We start from the raw sequence: 18186 nt of genomic DNA, 5'->3' as shown, positions 1-18186 counted from the left end.
CAACAGACAGAGTAGGGCCTGGTCCAGCAGTTACTTGGATATTCCAGGCTGAACCTCAAGAGAGATGTCTGGGTTGGAAATAGAGGTTTGGTGATGGCAGTCGCATCTCTCTATTTGGATACAATGGCTCAGGGGTGGAATGAGAGGGCGCAGCCCTGGGGAATGAGAGCAGGCTGGCCTGGAGCCGCAGCGGGAAGCAGGTTCCACCAGGCAGTTGGAAGAAAACAGGGGCCGGCGACGTGCTGAATTCAAAGAAGGAGGGGCCTGAAGGAAGAGGAACTGGCCCAACAGTACCAGGTGCCGCCAGGAGGTCAAATCATATCTCAACTGGATCGGTGCAGTGTGGTTCACTGCAGGGCTTAACCCAAGCAGCTGGGCAGACATCCGGGAGGAGGAAGGCTGGGTGCGGGCCTGGTAGTAAAGTGGGTGAAGAATAAATGGTCTACAGGTAGCGGACATCACTCTCAGAGAACTGAAGAAGGAGGAAGGAGAGCTAGATGGATTTTAGTCTGTTGGGTTTTTGCTTTTAGTTTTTCCAAGATTGAAGAGAGCTCTTTGGACCTTTGCTACTAGTGCTCTGTGCCTTTGAATATCTTCCTTCTTAGAGTTAATTCTCTTACCATTCAGATTAATGTCATGTCATCTGTCTACCCAGGGGCTCCTAATTCTATTTTAGTCCATCTTCCTAAATTATTTTTCATTTTTTCCAAATATATATATATATATTGATAGTATTTTCATTGCCAAAGTTATTCTCCCATCAAAAAAGAGGTTATTTTCTCCACCCCGCAGTAAGAGTGCTGGAAGACAGCCTCTGAAAATCCCTTTGGGAGCTCAACCCTGGGTCCTGGTATTGTGCTATTTATAGCAAGACACGACACCCAGCCAGGCTTGATCTCCTTTCTAAGAACCCATCCTCTTGACCTCTGGGAATGTTCCATGAGCAACACAAGTGACCGCATCCACAGCAGGTAAAGAATTGGGCCATCTGTGTTCACTGTGTGTGCCACATGTCATGCATGAAGACTGCTGGTGGTGGCCCAGTAAAGATAAGACACCTTGATGAACCATGCTTTCCTATCACCTGGAATTCCTACTGAACCTGAAACTGGAAGCAAGATTGCACTCTCTGATAACCTACATCACAGTAAATAACACTCCAATTTCCTTCTTTATAGTGTGTTCACAGAGACCTGGCAGCCAGGAATGTGCTTGTGACCCATGGGAAAGTGGTGAAGATCTGTGATTTTGGATTGGCTCGAGATATTATGAGTGACTCCAACTATGTTATCAGGGGCAATGTAAGGCCGCTATTTGGCACGTATTTTTTTACTATTATTGTGTGTTTTGTCATTGTTACGGTAGACATCCACAACCGCTGTAGTACATGTTTGATTTATGGCAGCATTCAAAACCTTCCTCACTGCAGTCTGCTTTCTTATGTTTTAAAGCCTTTTCTGGGGGATCCCCGGGTGGCTTGGCGGTTTGGCTCCTGCCTTTGGCCCAGGGTGCGATCCTGGAGTCCCAGGATCGAGTCCTGTATCGGGCTCCCGGCATGGAGCCTGCTTCTCCCTCCTCCTGTGTCTCTGCCTCGCTCTCTCTCTCTCTCTCTCTATGTCTATCATAAATGAATAAATAAATCTTTTAAAAAAAGGCTTTTCTGTAGCTTCAGGGAATATTCCAGTTATAATAAAAGCTGAGCAAAATAGCATTGCATCTGTCCTTGGGCTAGTCAGAATAGATGAATTAGGGATCTTGGAGTCCAATCCACACTTAAAAAATCTCCTAACTTGAACTTACTTCAGTTCCCATAGCTATAAAGCCACCGGGGTCATATTTCCAATTATGGGAATTTGGCAGTAACTACAATAAAGCATTTTTTAAAAGTACAACATATAAAAAAAATAAAGTACAACATATAAATTAAAGATGAAATGTAAATTTTTAAAAGGCACAATATTTAAATTAAATATTCACTGATGAATATTCAGCATCTTATTACTATCACACAGGGAGACCTAAAACATGACCACTTGTTAAAAACAAAAAAACAACTAGGGACAGATGTGGGTTTTTTTGTTTTTTGTTTTTTGTGGGTGGGGGGGGGGACGGATAGATGTGTTATTTAAGAATTATTGGAGGGACACCTGGATGGCTTAGTGGTTGAGCGTCTGCCTTTGGCTCAGGTCATGATCCCAGAGTCCTGGGATCAAGTCCTGCATCAGGCTCCCTGCAGGGAGCCTGCTTCTCCCTCTGCCTATGTCTCTGCCTCTCTGTGTCTCTCATGAATTAAAAAAAAAAAAAAAAAAACTTTAAAAAAAGAACTATTGGCAATACTAACTAGATGATAAAATTGTGTAGTGGAAAGAGTACAGCTTGTAAGAATCATACACCTAGAGTTAAATAATAGTAGCAGCAAGTCCTGATAGTGCTTACTGGGTGCTAAGCAGTATTCTAAGTGCTTTACGTATATTGATTCATTTAGTCCTCAAAGTACCCACTTGTGGGTTGGGAAACCGAGACATAGAAATGGAATTCGCCCATGATTCCACAGCATGTGGACTAGAGAGTGAATGGTCTGAGCCCCAAGTCTGTACGTAACCACTATGACACATGCATCATTTCCCGTGATTATATGCTTACCTCACTGGTGTCTTGTGGGAACAAACCAATAAAACCAACATGAAAGCACCTGTCTGATGTAAATAGCCAATAAATGTTACAAATCAAATTAAACTGCATTCCCATTAGAATCAAATAACCATCTCAGCTGATTTTAGATCTCTACTTCACTCGTTGGAGCTGAAGTCATAAATATGATCAAAGCTCATGTGTGTTTGTGCAGTTTTTACCTTATGAGCTGGTGGTCTCTTATGTGGGAAGATGAATTCCCTTTGGCACCTCAATTAATTCTTGTAATTAATCAAATTAACCAGACTGGCCTGTTTGATTCTATCAGCTCATCGGTTTGTGTAGGATTTAAAATAGTTTCTTTCTTGAGCTTCAATTTTCTTTTTATTATATTCCTAAGTAATCTCTACACCCAATGTGGGGCTCAAGCTCACGACCCCAAGGTCCAGAGTCATATTATCAACCAACTGAGTCAGTCAGGTGTCCTTTGAGCTCTGGTTTTAGTTGGCAGATTAAACATACACTGTGAAAGGCTCTTTACCTCATGAAAAAGAAAATACTACAAAATTCTCTGTCCTAGTAACCTATCTGCTCCTGTGTCTTGATTCTAATCTGAGGCTGTACTAACTAAAAACCTGCCTTTTATGCTACTGGAAATTATTAAAGCCACAGAAGCCAGCCTGGTGTCATTCCTGGGTGATGACATATGCTCCCCCCACCACATTCTTGTAGATGGCATTTCCACTAACGTTCTTCCAAGAAATGCTTTAACAAAATATTCCATTAATTCACTAGTATTTACTTACCTCTGGGCGACTGACTAGTTAGTCCTTAATGGGAATTATCTATTGTTAAATTCACCCAATCCAAGCACAAGGCTTTGTTCAAGATGAGTTTTATTTATTTTTAAAGATTTTATTTTATTTTATTTTAATTTATTTTTGATAGTCACACACACACACACACACACACACACACACACACAGAGGCAGAGACACAGGCAGAGGGAGAAGCAGGCTCCATGCACCGGGAGCCTGACGTGGGATTCGATCCTAGGTCTCCAGGATCGCGCCCTGGGCCAAAGGCAGGCGCCAAACCGCTGCGCCACCCAGGGATCCCTATTTTTAAAGATTTTATTGTTTATTTATGAGAGACACACAGAGAGAGAGAGAGGCAGGGACACAGGCAGAGGGAGCAGCAGGCTCCATGCAGGGAGCCCCACACGGGACTCGATCTTGTGTCTCCAGGATCACGCCCTGGGCTGAAGGTGGCACTAAACCGCTGAGCCACCCAGGCTGCCCTGTTCAAGATGAGTTTTTTGTTTTTTGTTTTTTTAAGATTTTATTTATTTATTCGACATGGGACTCTATCCCAGATTTCCAGGATCACGCCCTGGGCTGAAGGTGGCGCTAAACTGCTGAACCATCGGGGCTGCCCCCAAGATGAGTTTTAAAGAGATAGCCAGCTGTGAGGCACCTGGGCGGCTCAGTTGATTGGGCATCTGACTCTTGATTTCAGCTCAGGTCATTATCTTGGGGTTGTGAGAAGTAGCCCTTGATGGTGCTCCAAGTTGAATGTGGAGCTTAATTACGATTCTCCCTCTCCCTCTGTCCATTTCCTGGATTGCATGTGCTCTAAAGAGAGATAGAGAGAGAGTGAGAGAGAGATCCAGTTGGGTTTTTGTTTTATCTTTTTATAAGGCTATTATGTTAGAATTTTGATTTGGAATTGGAAAACTTCCACTTGAGAGATATAATTTTCTACATTAAGCATTAAGAGTGCCTTTTGGAAGAAAATAAATTATATTACCTAGCTAATAAGAGAAAAGAAATACTCTTCATCATTCAGTCAGTTCCCCACTGATCACCTTTGGTCTCCTTTTGGACTCTACACAGGCCCGTCTGCCTGTAAAGTGGATGGCCCCTGAAAGCTTATTTGAAGGGATCTACACCATAAAGAGTGACGTCTGGTCATATGGAATATTACTCTGGGAAATATTCTCTCTTGGTATGTTTTGTACTTTGCTGCCATCCCTTGACCCCTCTGCACCCCCTCCCCATTCCTAAATCAAAGAGGGTGTGATATGGCCCTTCTAATGCTCACAAGAGCTAACTAATCTGACTTCTGTGCCCCTTCTTGTTTTATTTGTGGTGTCTTCCCCAGAGGCCTACCTGCTTCAGAGCAGGAGCTGTGACTTTCCCACTTACAGCCTCACCCCAAGCAGTGCCTGGCCCATGGGAGCTCTCAGGTCATGCTAGATAATTGAATGAATTAATAAGCCAATGAAATGATTTTATCCTCCCTAATGTTTTCCTCAGGTGTCAATCCTTACCCTGGTATTCCAGTTGATGCTAACTTCTATAAACTCATTCAAAGTGGATTTAAGATGGATCAGCCATTTTATGCTACAGAAGAAATGTAAGTTCAAATCAGACTGTACAGTGGCTGAAATCAGTTTACAGTCTCTCTAGTTCTGAATGCATGACACCCAAAAACGTAAAACTCCTTGATGCAAAAATTCATATGATTCCTCTTTAAAAAAATAAAAAGGGAAAGGAAAGGAAACTTCCTTTATCTTTTGGGGATTTCTGAACAAAACTGCAGATATCGTGAATTAGGAGCTTCAATTCTTTCCCTGGAAGGATCCCTGAAGGCAATAAGACTCCATCTCCTGATTTCTGGTCCACATTGTACTTTTAAAAATGCATTTCTGTCCATCACCTAATTTGCCTTTTCTGGTGTGAGTTGAAAATCTTGTGGAGTACTTGCCCCAGAAGAAGCATGTCACAGACCATGAGTAGCTCCACAAGAAGAAATGGTGGGAAATGATCAACTTTATTTTCATTCAGATATCCTCATCTTACCGCTCCTTCTCTTGCTTTTACAGATACTTTATAATGCAATCCTGCTGGGCTTTTGACTCAAGGAAACGGCCGTCCTTCCCCAACCTAACTTCCTTTTTAGGATGTCAGCTGGCAGATGCAGAAGAAGCGGTATGTAGCTGCATAATACTTTGTAAAGCATCATTAGAAAGGAAAGCAGTGACTCACAACACACACTGATGTCCTAAGAAGCAAGGTGCCACATTATCTCTCTCATCACAATTTGTCTTGGTTGCCCTTTGAAAGTTGTATGGAGTGAGACATATTTCTTGGTAGGTGTTCTTGGGGGAGGGGGGGAAGAAAGCTTTTCCCAAAGATTTCAGTTGATTGATTAAGAAATTAAATGTTTTTAAGTGTCCAGTGCTTCGGACTAGACAACTAAATAAAACTTAATCCCTGACCCCCACTGACCTTTCCTAATTGAACAAAAAGCTTTATTATGAATAATCACACAACCCAGTCATATAGTACAGCAGAGTAGAAAGAACATTGACTTGGAGTTGTGAGAGTCTAATCCCCAGCTCTACCATTCTATCTCCTCATCGCTATATGAATTATAGCAAATCATTTTACCTCTCTGGCTCTTACATATTACACCTGTAAAATGGTTTGCCAAGGTAGGTGGTCCTTGAGCTCTGGGAACTTGGACTCACTTTGCTGACTAGTTATCTAGTCCGAAGCACCGGACACTTAAAAAATTTAATTTCTTAATCCCTCAGTAAACAACCTGGTGTAGTGAATGGAGCCATCCCCTAGAGGAAGTGGACAAAGGATGAGACCTTGAACCCTCAATACCCAGGTTCACATCTTGGCTCCATCATTTACATCTTATAGGCCTCTATTAAGTCACTTAATCTTTTTTGGATCTCAGTTTCCTTATCTGAAACGTAGGATTAACAATTAACAGTCTTGGGGCACCTGGGTGGCTTAGTCAATTAAGCATCTGCCTTTGGCTCAGGTCGTGATCATGGGGTTCTGGGATATGGAGAAAAACTCTCCACTCAGTGGGGAGCCTGCTTCTCCCTCTCCCTCTGCCTACCTCTCCCGCTTGTGCACTTTCTCTCTCTGTCATGTAAATAAATAAAATCTTAAAAAACAAAAAATCTTACTTTACAAAGTTGTAAGGAGTAGGGTGTATGTGAAAAGACTTAGCACTTAGCAGGCACTTGGTAGTTAATCAATAAATGTTAGTTACATAGGAACCTCATTGTTTAAATGGATTGTTCTCTTTTTCTAACTTATTAAGAGTCCATTTTCAATTCCATAGTCTCTCCAGAGACCTGGATGCATGGTATATGTCCTTTCCTCCTGGTAGGATGTTTAAAAATCACATTCAGAAACTAAATTATTCTCAGGGAATTAGGCCAAAAAGGTCAAGGGAGATGGAAAGCCTCAAGGCTATTGAGCAGATAACCTGGACATAGTTAATGACCCTATAAGATAGGGACACCTGAGTGTCTCAGTGGTTGAACATCTGCCTTTGGCTCAGGGCAAGATCCCAGGTCCAGGGATCGAGTCCCACATTAGGTTCCCTGAAAGGAGCCTGCTTCTCTCTCTGCCTATGTATCTGCCTCTCTCTCATGAATAAATAAATCTTTTAAAAAAAATGACCCTATAAGATTAACTGAAAAAAGAGTTAGAAAGAGAAACAAGAAATGAACTGTTGAGGTAAAGAGAAAGGACCACGTAATTTTTATTCACTGGGCAACTGGGGAGGATTCACAGGGGTGTTATTTGCACTAAGCTGTGAAGATTGAGTAGTATGTTGACTCTTGGGAAGTAGAGGGTTAGTCGGTGTTCCAGGCTAGATGAGCAATATAGATAAAGGTTCAAAGTTGAGAAAGTCGAATGGAAGATAAATGTTGTGGCTAAAATAACAGGGCGGGTGCAGGAATATGGAGAAAAACAAGACTGGAAAGGTAGTGGACCAGGATGCACGATCTGTTACTGCTCAAAAGCCCCTTGGCTTTGTCCAGGACTACCTTGTCTTGGAGTACAAGTTTCCTTTCCTGTTCTCACATCCACAGAATGTCCAGATCCCCATCCCTCTGTTCAGGGGGCCTTCTGGGTATCAGGAGTTGTTGAATGGCGAGCTCTCCATGGGTGATGATTCAGCTGAGGGTACCTGAGCTCAGGAACACCCCCCCATCTTTCCCCCACACCCCCATTTTTTTCCTCTCTGCTCCCTGACCCTCTGTCATGGAAGGTTCTTTTTCCTACCAGTTATCAGAGCCACTGATAGCAAACTGTATCTTTTTCAGGTAAGTTAGATAACAGCATATCCTCTCAGTGCGATGGATACACCAAGAGAGGACCCCCTTACTGCTGGCTGGGGCAGTAGGCTCCCAGCTAGTGGCCTGGGGAACAGAGCAGAGATTGGATTTCAGTCCCCACTTGCCTGTTTGGCTGGGTACCTCTGAGCAAGGTGGAATCTATGCAACCATGCCAGACAACTCTGCCCACTACGAGCAAGCCCTTGGTCCTCCTCTGTTGCCACTCCATGCATGCTTTCCCTTCACACCTCCTAAGCACAGTCATATCTAGTCTCTTGGGTGGGAAGCAGCTCTGCCAGCATGCCTGGGGTAATCTTTCCTGGTATGCATGTGAATACTTTTTGAAGAGTTTTTGTTTTTGCTTCATCATGGACTAGGGAAGGAAAATGGCTCTCCAGGAACAAGTGAGAAGGAGAGAAAACATAGGTTAATGCTCCTAGATATAACTCAACTCCAGTGGTATGGAGTTAGAGCAAGGAGACCACTGAATAACATGCTAAGGCATAGTTCAAACAGTGGTGAATCAATGAGGATTTTTTAGAATGGACAAAAATACTTCAATATTTGTCTTGGTGACCCAGATCCCTCCAAATGGTGACAGATATTAACTAGGCTTACTGTGGCAATCATTTTGCAATATGAACAACATACATGAATCACATCATACACCTGAAACTCATATAGTTATATATCCATTATATCTCAGTTAAAAACGGGATGGGGGAGGCACCTGGGTGGCTCAGTTGGTTAAGCATCTGACTTTGGCTCAGGTCATGATCCCAGGGTTCTGGGATCAAGCCCCATGTCAGGCTCCCTGCTCAGTAGAGAGCCTGCTTCTCCCTCTCCTTCTGCCCCTCCCTGCTGCTCATGCTCCCTCCCTCTCTCTCTCTCTCTCTTTCCTCTCTCTCTATCTCAAATAAATAAATAAAATCTAAAAAAAAAAAAAGAGCCAGATCAAGTATTCTCTCCTCTCCAAAGACCTAGTCTGATTTCTGAGTCTTTGTAACACTCTATAACTGTGAGACTCAAATGACGTTGTGCGATACTTTTGTTTTATGGGTCTGTCTTTCCCATCACTAGACTTGGTTCATGAGGGCAAGGAGGTTCACTGCTCATCTTCACATCACCTGATGCAGTCCCACAGGCAGGAGACACTCACTCTTTATTATAATGAATGAGTGAGTGCCTTTCAGCGAGAGGGTATGTCAGAGGTCACATCTGTTTTTTGTTCACTGTTACATACTCAGTGGCTGGCATAATTCTTAGCCTATAGAAAGTGTTAAGCAAGTATTTCTGGAAGGAGGGAAGGAAGATAGGAAGGATTGAAGGAAAGAAAGGAGAGGAAAAGAAGTATAAAAGTGAATTTGAGAAAGCAAAAACCAAACCATGGAAGTAAGGACATCAGTTAAGAAGTGACTATGGCAACAGAAGTGAACAAAGATGAGGGGGTGAACCAGATGGTGGCGGGGGCAGGGGGAGGTGTGCAGAAGGAAGGGGCCTGAAGTCACATCACCTCTCCTCTCCTATCAGTGCCCACAAATTATAGGAAATATATACTTATAATAAATATATTATAAACAAGTCATACATCTATATATTATAAATAAATACAAATATAAAATAGATATAATATAAATATAAATATATATAAATACCTAATACCTATATACAAACACATACATATTTTTATTATACTTTTTTAAAGAAGTGAGGCTATAACTGCCTTTGAAAGCCAGAAGGAGATCTTTGTGGACCAGAAACTGTGGAAAACCCCTGAGACAATGAAAGCAGTTAGAACTGAAGAGGGAAGACCCACAACAGAGGACTCTTTGAAAGAATAAGGACAAGTGCTTTCCTAAAGGGTGGGGAGAAGTCTGGTGGGATCCTGCAGAAGTTCCACAGTGGGAGCAGTCACACTTAACCGTGTGACATAACAGTTAACCATTACACATAAGAATAAAATAGGTGTTAAAAATGTGAGCATAACTGCTGTGAAAACAGAAATATAATCTATAATCTCAGGTTCAGTGTAGAAGAAACAAGGACTGTAGAGAAACCTCATCAACCCAACAAAACGGGGAAGAGAGAAACAAAAAGCATTCATGGAAATAGAAAAAAAAGTACAAAATGGCAAGATTAGTAAGTCCACTTAAGAAAGAGAATTTCATAATAAATGAGACTGTTATCACATAAGTCACATTTACTAACCTTAGTGCGGGGCAATGAGAAATCACCAGTAACACCCCAAAAGCCCCAGCATCCTACATCAGAAATTAACACTGAGGCTTCTTACAGGAGTCTTTGGTTCAGGAAGGAGGAAGAGGAAGGAAAAAGACATAAACATAGACCCTGCTTATTAAAACCTGTAGGAGCCAGCCAAATTTATAACTCTAAATTCACTTATTAGAAGACAAGAAAGAATAAGAATGAATGACTTAAACTTTCACCTCAAGAAACTAAGAAAAAAATGAAGAATGAAGAAAAGGAAGAGAATGAACAAAGCAGAAGAAAACTAATAGAGGAGCACTTGGGTGGCTCAGTCAGTTGAGCATTGGACTCTTGGTTTCAGCTCAGGTCCTGGTCTTGGGGTCTTGGAATCTGTGCTGAGTGTGGAGTCTGCCCAAAATTCTTTCCCCTCCCCTAACCTCCCATGCTTGGGTTTGTGCATGCGCTCTTGCTCTCTCTCTCTCTCAGATAAGAAAAAAAATAAAAAGAAAAAGAAGTAATAGAGATATAGGCAGAATTAATTAACCCGAGAGTAGCCCCCAAAACAAAGTAATAGTGATGATCAGGAAAAACAAAAGTTGTTTTTTGAACTAATAATAGTAGTGATTTAATGGGTAACATTTTTTGAACGTTTGTTGTGCACACTACTGATGTACTACCCATAATAACTCATTTAATTCTCACATCAATCTCACAAAGTAAGTTCTATTATTACCTCTTTTGGAGATTAGTAAATTGACATACAGAGAGGTTCAATGGTTTGCCTAAAGTAACACAGTAAGTGTCAGACTTAGGATTTGAATACAATAGTCTGGATCTACTTTACACTGTATATTACTATTGTATATTAATGCAGCATACAAATATACCACTAATGCATAAAAATGAAGAGAACAATTAAGAAAAAAGAGGAAGCACAAATGACTGAATAAAAAGATACAGATAGAGAGACCATTTTAAAAAGTGTAAGAAAATCATAAGCACCTCTTTATATTGATACACTTGAAAAACTAGGGTTTCAAAACTTTTGTAAGGAAAATGTACTTGAGTATTACTTGTGCAATTTAAAAATTCATTTAAAAGGTCGCTTGAAGGGGAGAAAGGGTTGGGAGGTATAGGCTTCCAGTTATGGAATGAAAAAGTCACAGGGATGAAAGGCACAACAAGGGAATATAATCGGTGGTACTGTAATAGCACCGTATGGTGACAGGTGGGAGCTCCACTTGTGGGGAGCATGGCACAGAGTTGCACAGAGTTGTAGCATCACTATGCTGTACGCCTGAACCTGGTGCAACATTGTGTGTCACCTATGTCAGTAAAACTAATTAATTACTTATATAAATAAGAATCACTTAAAGAAATGGACAGGGAGACATTAAAAGCAGTGACGTACCAGAATGGCACCCAGTCACCGATTGGCTGTGGGAGTACAGCGAGCATAAGGAAATGGTTCTGAAAGTTCTAGATGGTGAGACTGGAGGACTGCACTAAGTGAAACTGTAAATACAGGGAGGAGAGAAGGTTTGGAGATCAGAGAGAATGGACTCAAGTGTGGAGCTGTTGGATTTGAAGTGTTACAGGCTTCCTCAGATGATTAGAAATTCAGTGCTAGAGATATACACTTGGTTCAATAGGTCATAGTCAGCTGCTTGGCCCACTTTACCAAAACGATATATTGTTACTGTTCATCCTTAAGGGTAGAGACAGATGGTTATTGTGAAGACCAGGTTCAAAAGGATATTTGTGTCTGTTTTCCAGAAAGAAAGAAAAATTAAGAGGAGGGGGTAGTCCATTCAGTTAACACCATAACTGACTGTCAAAACAAACTAACACAAAGAAATACACAGTAATGAGGAGTGGGGAGAGGAAAGGAGTCTGTCAAACTCATAAGAATTCATGATCTCAAAAAAAAAAAAAAAAGAATTCATGATCTCTGAGGGGCACCTGGATGACTCAGTGGTTGAGTGTTTGCCTTCGGCTCAGGTCGTGACCCCAGGATCCTGGGATGGAGTCCCGCATCGGGCTCCCTGCGGGGAGCCTGCTTCTCCCTCTGCCTATGTCTCTGCCTCTCTGTGTTTCTCAAGAATAAATAAATTTTTAAAATCTTAAAAAAAAAAAGAATTCATGATCCTCAGGAAAAAAAAAATGCAGAATGCATGATCCCTACATCATGAAGAGTTCTCATAAATAACAAGAAATACCTGGATAGCCCAAAATAACAGGGCAAAGGAGAGAAGCAGACTGACTATTCACAATGAAGTGCAAATGTTCATTCAATATAGAAAAAGATGTTTGACTTTACTTATCATGAAACGAGCAAGGAAGTAAAACCTTCTCTGGACAAAGGGCTAGAGCCGTGAGCGACAGTCAACATCCTTACTGCAAGGCTCTGGAGAAAAGAGTGTTGTTCCCAGACACAGCTGAGAGGAGCAGAAATAAGTAAAGCTTTCTGCAGGACAGCCTGGTGATGCACATCACCATTCAGATGTGGAGGCCCTTTGACCCAGCAATTCCACTTCCCCCATTCATCCCAGAGACAGACAGGGCCAGTGTGCACTTTCCAGTGCATGTTATGTAACCAATTCATCAAAAGGTCAGTTGTGGTACATCAGTACTATGGAATGCTAGGCTACTATTGAAAAAAATGAGTAAATAAAAAAATAAAAAATAATACAAAATAAATAAATAAATAAATAAATAAATAAATAAATAAATAAAAGATGAGGGGCACCTGAATGACTCAGTTGGTTAAGTGTCTGCCTTGGGCTCAGGTCATGATCTCAGGGTTCTGGGATAGAGCCCCATGTTGGCTCCCTGCTCAGCGGGGAGTGTGTTTATCCCTTCCCCTCTGCCCCTCCCTCTGCTTGCGTGTGCTCTTTCTCAAATAAGTTTTTTTAAAAAGGTAAATGTACTCATATATAGTAAGTAGTGAAAATATGCAAAATGCAAACAACGTATTAGTAAATCAAAATAAGGTTCTAAAACACAGTCTACACTCTGAACCTACTGACCCGAAATTGTGTGTACACAGCAAGCTATAATGGTGGCTACCTCTGATGATTTTAGCTTTACTTCTATATATCTTCCTATATTACTTAAGATATCTATATGAATGTGTGTTGACTTAATCAGACTAAAAGTAGTGTTGTTTTCATTTTGGAAAAACATGTTATTTATTTATTTATTTATTTATTTATTTATTTATTCATGAGAGACAGAGAAAGGCAGAGGCATAGGCAGAGGGAGAAGCAGGCTCCCTGTGGAGAGCCCAATGCAGGACTTGATCCTGGGACCACAGGATCACGACCTGAGCCAAAGGCAGATGCTCAACCACTGAGCCACCCCGGTGCCCCTAAACAGACCTCTTTTATGGCCTTTCTCTTGTATGGTTTTACTATTCAGCTTTAGGAGTTCTAGATTGAGACTTTATATCCAAGAGTAGAAACAATGATTGAATAAGATGTTTGACTATGACTTGATTTCTCCATTAATAAATGGGCCAAATTTGCTTTGTCAATTAGTATCTTCTAAGATGATCTTCTAAGACTTATGCATACTAAGTAATTTGCAATGTAGCCCCTTGACATGTATGTTGTAATCAGTGTTCTTTTCCCCGCATTCAGATGTATCAGAACATGGATGGCCATGTTTCAGACCGTCCTTCCGTCTACCAAAACAGGCGACCTTACAGCAGAGAGGTGGATTCAGGGCTACTCGCTCCACAGGCTCATGTTGAAGAGTCCTAGAGAAACAATGTAGTCTGAAGGACTTCCTCCCTTCCACTCCCACTTTAAACAGGCTATAGATTACCAAACAGGATTAATTTCATCACCAAAAGAAAGTATATTCTCAACTGCTGCTTTGCTGGACTTTTCTCTAGAAGCTCTCTGTATTTACTCTTGTTTTCAAAGGAACTTTTGTAAAAACAAATCATCCTTTGCACAAGGCAGGAAGAGCTGATAATTAACTTTACTGGAGCATCTACCTACATCCAAAGGCCTTCTTAGGCTGGCTTGAGTGAAAATTGTGTACCTGAGGTATAGTATATTCTTGTAAATATATAAAACAAAAGCATTTTGCTAAGGAGAAGCTGATATGATTTTTTAAATCTATGTTTTAAAATAATATGTAACTTTTTCAGCTATTTAGTGATCTATTTTATGAACGGAAATAAAAATCTCTTCTATAGAAATGTTTGTCACTGGATTGTTTACATGATATATTTAGGGCAAGACTTAACGGGAGGGCAGGAACCTAATGAAATTATGTGCAATGATTTGTTTGTGCACGTGTATTTTTTTCCTACTGAGGTCCATCCTTTCGTCGGATTCTTAAAAGGATCTGTGTCTCCTGCCTCCAGACCAGAGCAGAACAGCTGATGGCTGCTTGCTACTCTGCAGCACTCTCTGGATTCAGCCTCCCTCGTCCTTTGAAGCTTTGCTCCCTCCCTCCCACAGGCTTATAAAGTTGGACTTATCCTCATCTTTACATTTCTTGGAGAAGAGTTTGGAGAAGGTCTGCCTTTGCTTGCACTCCCTTCCAGGTCCGTGGTTAAGAGCCCTGAAGCCAGTCTGCCCAGATTTGAATTCTCTTTCTAACACTGTTTAGTCGTGTAACGTTGGGCAAGTAACTGATTTAGTTTGGGCCTCAGTTTCCTCTTCTGGAAGATGGAATAATAATGGGTGCCATCTATCTTACAGGGTTGTTGTAAGAATTAAATGGACCACAAAAAAAAAAAAACAAAACAAAAAAAAGAATTAAATGGACCACATATAATATATATATATATATATATATATATATATATATATATGTTATAAATATACACAGAAACAGATGGTCCCCAACATACGGTGGTTCAACTTAAGATTTTTCTACTTCATGATGGTGCAAAAAGGACACACATTCTATAGAAACCATTCTTTGAATTTTGAATTTAGATCTTTTCTGGGCTAGCAATATGCAGTACGATTGCCTCTGGTGATGCTGGGCAGTGGCAGCTCCCAGTTAGCCATGGGATCACAGGGTGAAAAACCAAAACACTGACCACCATGGCTTACCCATTTAACTATCCCATTTTTCACTTTCAGTACAGTATTCAATACATTACATGAGATATTCAACACTTTATTATAAAATAGGCTTTGTGTTGGATGATTTTGCCCCAACTGGAGGCTGATGTCTGTATTTTGAACACATTTGAGGTGGGCTAGGTTAAGCCGTGATGTTCGATGAGTTGGTATATTAAACATATTTCAACCTATATTTTCAACCTACTATGGGCTCACTGGGACATAACCCCATCGCAAATTGAGGAAGGTCTATCTATATTACATAAACATATAGATTGCTTAGATCAGTGCCTGGTCCATAAATGTCACCTAATTTGTCATTTGCACTTCCCTTTCTGGTTTTTATCTTTTACTTGAGACCAGGACACCATAACCTCATTTAGATTATACAAATCCATTCTTTACCTAACCTCTTCTCCCAATCTCTGGGCCATCCAACGTTTTCTCTGGCCACAGATAGATTTGTCTTCCTAAAGTATTGCTGTGGACATACCACTTCTGGCTGGAGCACATCCGGTGACTCTCGGTGTCTATCAGCTAAAGTCAAATTCTCTTGCCAGCATCCATGCCCACCATGACTGGGCTCCCCTGCATTTCTCAGCATCAGACTACATAACGCCATCTGTCTCTGTTGCCAAAACCATCTACTGGTGTTCAGTGGGTACGTCTTGGGCATCCCCACCTCCAGTGGTTCTTTTCTTCACCCTCCACCTTCCTGGGGATGCTTCTTTCTATTTAAGTAAGCCCTTGCTTCGTGGCCAGAGCTCTATCTTACACTTCAGGTCTTTCTTAGCTCCACCAGCCACTAGTGCTGGCTTCCTCCATTGAAATCTGCAGCCTCCTTGTCCATACCACCCAGCTGGCTCGTAATATAAACATTCTTTATTTTCACTTGGATTTTTTTTTTAAGCAACAGAAATGTATTATCTCACAGTTCTATAGGCGAGCAGTTCAGCAAATGTCCTTCTGGGCTAAAATTCAGGGTGGCATTCCTTTCTGGAGGCTCCAGCGGAGAATCTGTTTCCTCGCCTGTTCCAACTTCTAGAGGCTGCTAGAATTCCTTGGCTGGTGGTCCCCTTCTTCCATCTGTGTAGCCAACAATGTTGCGTCTCTCCAACCATTTTTCTGCAGCCACATCTCCCTCTGATTGTGAACTCAGCTGAGGCTGGTTCTCTGATTTTAAGGATTATGTCTTTTCACTTGGATTTTTAGAAATTTGTAAATAGATAACAATTTATTCCAAGTTGTAAGTCTAATTCCTATTTGTGTATACAGTCAGGACACACAAAATACATATATTCAATTATCATTTTACCTACTCAAGCTAAAGTATAAAATATGCTTGGTGTTAAAAGATTCAAAGAGTTTTAAATTTTCACTTATAGTAATAAGTGAAATTTCCCCTTTATGTACCCAACCCAAATCCCAAATTGCTTCTTCAGAGGAAATGTTGTTAAAGTTTCAGGTATATTTCTCCTATCTTCTTGTTTAAATATACTTAAGTGGGACACCTGGATGGCTCAGTGGTTGAGCATCTGCCTTCAACTCAGGGCATGATCCTGGGGTTCTGGTATCAAGTCCTACATCGGGCTCCCAACAGGGAGCCTGCTTCTCCCTCTGCCTGCGTCTCTGCCTCTCTCCTGTGTCTCTCATGAATAAATAAATAAAATCTCTAAAAAATAAATATTCTGGGAAAGGTCCCAGGCCTGGACTGAGTGCTGGCATCATGGAGCTACTGGATCGGTTGGAAATGGCAGAGGTGGAGGAGACATTGAAGTGACTTCAGAGCCAGAAGAGAGTACAGGTCATCACGGTGGTGAACACAGAAGGCATTCCCATCAAGAGCACCATGGTCAATCCCACAGTATGCCAACCTCATGCACAACTTCATCTTGAAGGCCCGGAGCACCGTACGTGAAACTGACCCACAGAATGACCTCACCTTCCTTCAAATTCGCTCCAAGAAAAATGAAATTATGATTGCACCAGATAAAAACTATTTCCTGATTGTGATTCAGGATCCAACTGAATAAGCCACTCTCTTGGCTTCCTGCATCATTCCTTAATGCAATAGCCCCTAAGAGTGATAATATTAATCATGTCAACCAACTGGCAGGTGGAAATCACCTTAGAGCCTACTTAGACTGATCCAGTGCCCAAAGTCATCCCTCTGTTGTCCAGTCACCCTTGAATTCTTAGGAGGACCTTCTTCCTAGCGTCCAGATTTTGGAGCAAGAGCCTTGAGCAGCCCACACACCCTGCTTCCTTCCATCTGACCTTTAGTTCACTTTGTCACCCTTGGAAATGTCTATTTCTCTTTAACTAAAAATAACTAAAATGCTAATAAATAAATAAATAAATAAATAAATAAATAAATATTCTTAAGTACTTATGTTACATGAATTTACATAAACACCCCACACACAGTAGTCTTTGTTTTTTACATAAGTGGGATTACACACTAGCCATATTGTCAAATGTGTTTTTGTTCTTAGCCATGTGTGAGGACTTTCCCAACTATACGTGTTTGTGAGGCACTTGTGATGAGTTAAGCATTGTGTTAAGAATGATATAGGTATTCTCTCATTTAATTTTCACAACTGCTTTATGAAGTAGGTACTAATGTGATACTAATTTTTTCTGAAGAAATTGAAACTTAATTTAACTTGTGGTCTCCAAGCCCCTGTTAACATTTATCTTGTGGTTATTCTTGGGTTCAACTATTATTTTATCTTATTTATTTATTTATTTATTTATTTTTAATTGTGGTAAAAAAAAACCCAACACATCATACAAAACTTATCATCTTATCCATTTTAAGTGTACAGTTCAGGAACCTTCAGGATATTCACATTGTTGTGCAACCAATCTCCAGAGCTTTTTCATCTTGTAAATCTGAAACTTTGTCCCCACCAAACAATAACTCCCCTTTGTCCCTCCCTTGAGCCCTGGTAACCATCATTCTACTTACTATCTCTATCAATTTGACTACCTCATGTAAGTAGAATTATACAATATTTGTCTTTTTGAGACTTATTTCACTTAGCATAATGCCCTCATGGTTCATCCATGTTGTGATATGCTACAGTTTATATTCCCTTT

General features: G+C 40.9%; 1 protein-coding gene and 1 pseudogene across 2 annotated transcripts in view; both read left to right on the top strand.

The window, feature by feature from the left end:
* FLT3 (fms related receptor tyrosine kinase 3) overlaps positions 1-14176 on the top strand; it is a 120940-nt gene extending 106764 nt beyond the window's left edge. For both annotated transcript variants that reach the window (XM_041768307.1, XM_041768306.1), the window contains 5 exons: positions 1179-1301; positions 4527-4638; positions 4950-5049; positions 5519-5624; positions 13636-14176. In XM_041768307.1, the coding sequence (XP_041624241.1) occupies positions 1179-1301; positions 4527-4638; positions 4950-5049; positions 5519-5624; positions 13636-13758 (564 nt within the window). In that variant the 3' untranslated portion in view covers positions 13759-14176. The remainder of the gene's footprint in view (positions 1-1178; positions 1302-4526; positions 4639-4949; positions 5050-5518; positions 5625-13635) is intronic.
* Positions 14177-16834: 2658 nt separating this feature from the next.
* On the top strand, positions 16835-17333 carry LOC121498203 (annotated as a pseudogene).
* Positions 17334-18186: the final 853 nt, after the last annotated feature.

The sequence above is a fragment of the Vulpes lagopus genome, chromosome 8 (genome assembly GCF_018345385.1).
Source record: "Vulpes lagopus strain Blue_001 chromosome 8, ASM1834538v1, whole genome shotgun sequence".
Taxonomy (NCBI): Eukaryota; Metazoa; Chordata; class Mammalia; order Carnivora; family Canidae; genus Vulpes; species Vulpes lagopus.
Note: the sequence above shows the minus strand (reverse complement) of the source record. Positions and strands in the feature narration are given on the sequence as shown.